The sequence below is a fragment of the Rhinoderma darwinii genome, chromosome 8, assembly GCF_050947455.1.
Source record: "Rhinoderma darwinii isolate aRhiDar2 chromosome 8, aRhiDar2.hap1, whole genome shotgun sequence".
Lineage (NCBI taxonomy): Eukaryota > Metazoa > Chordata > Amphibia > Anura > Rhinodermatidae > Rhinoderma > Rhinoderma darwinii.
In genome coordinates, this window is record NC_134694.1 from 12286714 (window position 1) to 12290045 (window position 3332).

A 3332-nucleotide genomic window follows, 5' to 3' on the forward strand; every position below is an offset into this window, starting at 1 on the left:
TGCAGCAGCGACAACTAGTGGTCAAAGGTTAAATATTTTTTTGTGTTCAGTATTTTGTTTCGACTAAATATTGTCACCTGTTTTTTTGGTACTATTTTTTTTTCTTGTTACTGGTTGTGTTATTTCTGGTATTACAGAACAGAATAGGTCCGAGCTGCAGTACCAGACACAGCCCATGAACCAGAGTGGCACGGTTTGAAGAAGAAAAAAAAAAAAGCACTTTTTTTTTTAAATATAAATAATCTCTCAAATTCATACACAGAGCCGTGTACAGGAGGCTGTATGGAGGCACATACAATCCAGACTTGTGTGCCACAATGCAATGCGCTGTCAGGTGCCATATGTTGGACATATACAGGGGTACAGTAAGGCCCCACGCACACAACCGTACAATTTGTCCATCATTACGGACCCATTCATTTCTATTGCCCACGGACACCTTCCCGTACATTTATGGGAAGCTTTCCGCGCCGTAGAAAGGCTCCGCAAAAGATAGGACCTGTCCTATTTTTTTTCCTTTTTACGGACCGTGATCTCATACTTTATATGGGAGCATGGCCTGCAAATGCGGGTGGCTGTCAGCGTCTCACATCCATAGAAATGAATGGGGCCGTAATTACCGACGAAATCTACGGTCGTGTGCACGGGGCCTGAGTAGTATTCAGTCTTTAAGTCACTTAGTTTCTTGTTGCAGTTACTCCATGTTGTACAGAGCCGTAATAGGGCTCGAAGGTGGGAGCACGGGCCACAAATGCAGTCGTGTGCAGGGGGCCTGAATCTTTCTGGAATGGCTTCTATGGAAAGCTGTATTGCTCTACCGCATGTGTAAACAGTCATTTCCAAAAAGTGTTGCCCATAGCAACCAATCACAGTGCAGCTTTCATTTTTCCACAGTAGGTTCAGAAATGAAAGCTGCACTGTGATTGGTTGCTATAGGTAACAAGGCCTAGTTTTCTTTCAGACCGTTTTTATATATGAGGCTCATGCACACGAGTGTTTTTCTTCAGTGTACTATCCAATCATTTCTATGGCGCCATGCACACATCAATGTTTTCTGCGGATCTGCAAATTATAGAACATGTCCAATCCCGGTCCATTTTTGCAGACCTGCGCCGCCATTCATGTCTATAGGTCGGCAAAAATAACAGACAGCATATGACAGCAAAGGAACCTGCTTATAATGCGTATTACGTGAGGATTTGCAGCGTAATACGGTGCCAGCAAAGTAAATGAGATTCCAAGTAATCTCATCTACACGTAGCTGAATTTTTCCGCCTGAAAATTTACCCGTGGTGCGTATTTCAAAATCCGCAGAATTTAAATTTATCTTGTGTTTCCGCCTCAGAATTGTATCTGACAAAAAAAGCTAGAAAAAAAAAAGCACACAAAACTCCGCAGCATAAAATCTGCACTTATATCCGCATCAAAATGTAAAAACCGCACCTAAAAGGCCGAGTTCCCACGCAGTGTAAACGCTGCGGAATTTCTACGACTGAATTCTGTGAACACAATTCCGCAACATTTACATTAGCAGCGAAGTGAACGAGATTTAGAAAATCTCACGCACACGCTGCGGAAAATCTTGACCTGCAATGCGGGATTTAATTCTTGCAGCACGTTCATTTATGCCGCATTTTCGTTGCTTTTCTGTTGTGGGTTTTCCTCATTAAATTAAATGGGGATGTAAAACCTGCAACAAATAGCCAAGCGTTTGCGACTTTTGTGGCAATTCCGCCGCCAAAACCGCAGCTCAGAAAAAAAAAATCTAAAATGATGCTTACCTAGAACTCCTTGATTCTTTCTCCAGTCTGGCCTCCTTGGACGACGTTTCATCCCATGTGACAGCTGCAGCCAATCACAAGCTGCAGCGTCATCCAGGGAGGCCTGACAGCAAGAGGGACGCATCACCATGACAACAGCCGGGGTAAGTAAGAAAACGCATTGCGCCCAAAAGACTGCACCACAATGTGCTGCTGGTTCCAGGTGGGATATGCAGCAGTTTTAAGTATTTTCGGCATCATGTGCATTTAACGTAATGGGTAACAGCAAAAATAGTGTGTGGGCACTGGCACGGTCCACACCATATGATCAGCACGCGCTTTGAAGGTGGCGCGTGAATCTCATTCAATTATACATTTGCTGCTGCAAACGAAAATTGGGCCCATTGCCAGACTAATTATCCAACCTGTTCACACCCGGGTATCCTACTGGGTATTGTGGCATTATCACATGCAAGTTCATCAGGGACCAGCTTTTCCTGAAGCGCTACACGTAGTGTCCTAGAATGTCATTAGCTGTTACACAATCTAAATAGCATTCAAGTGGCATATGGGAGATCTTCCAGCCAAGTCTTTTCTTACCCGAACCATTCCTTCTTCTAGTGGTGTGAGGTGATGCATGTGCCCTAGAAGAGCTATAAGCAGAATACAGGCAAAGTGCCAACCTCAGCATTAAGATGCGGGAAAAACTGGCAGTAAGGGCGCAAGCACACGACCGTAAAAATCAGCCGTAATTGCGGTCCACCATTACAGACCAATTGACTTGTATTGAGTATGGACACCCTCCTGTATATTTACGGGAAGGTGCCCGGTCTGTAGAAGTGTACCGCAGAAGATAGGACACATCCATTCTTTTGCTTTTTACGGCCTGTGCTCCCACTTTGTATGGGTGCACGGGCCGAAGAGGCAGACGGCTGTCCGCCGTGATTACAGCCAGGGCCATGTACATGTGGTCTAAGTGTTCATTTTCCCTGCAGCACCACCACAGGGGAAATTAAGTATTACACAGTGCATGTTCATATCAATGCGTTGACTGTAATACAGAGCAGGTCCTCCAGAATAAGACACTTTGTAGCCGCTCTCCGCTCTGGCCAAAAGATGAGGATCCTGAACAAGACCCGAACTAACAGTATAGGGGTCTACCATGCTGTAAGTACAGGCCAAAGCTTGCGCCGTAATATGGACACCAGAATGCAACCTTAAGCCTCATTCAGTTTTCGGTGCAGATTTCCCCCACATCTGATTGAGTGAGCATCAAGAAGCCCTAAATGTGCCTCCCATTGATTTCAATATTTGGTTTTCTAGACACTTTTTCTGATCAAGGGGGGGGGGGGCCTGCTCAATTTCAGGGGCAGAATCCACGCTTGTACCTGCCATTGAAGACAATTAGTGCGGCTCAACTCTTAATACTAGATCTTACAAATGAATAAGGTCCTCAACCACCAATACACTTCAAAACCTGGCTGTATTTTAAAAACCTCCAAAATGAAATTGAGGCGGCTTTTATTGTTTGAGGGGGGGGGGGGGACACAGAAAAAAAACAAAACACTATGG

General features: G+C 44.8%; 1 protein-coding gene across 2 annotated transcripts in view; it reads right to left on the reverse strand.

Moving 5' to 3' along the window:
• PKN3 (protein kinase N3) overlaps nucleotides 1-2424 on the reverse strand; it is a 32085-nt gene extending 29661 nt beyond the window's left edge. The window contains exon 1 of one of the 2 annotated variants that reach the window (XM_075835106.1): nucleotides 2361-2424. In XM_075835106.1, coding sequence (XP_075691221.1) covers nucleotides 2361-2399 — 39 coding nt within the window. In that variant the 5' untranslated portion in view covers nucleotides 2400-2424. The remainder of the gene's footprint in view (nucleotides 1-2360) is intronic. The other variant, XM_075835105.1, reaches the window with a different exon arrangement.
• Nucleotides 2425-3332: the final 908 nt, after the last annotated feature.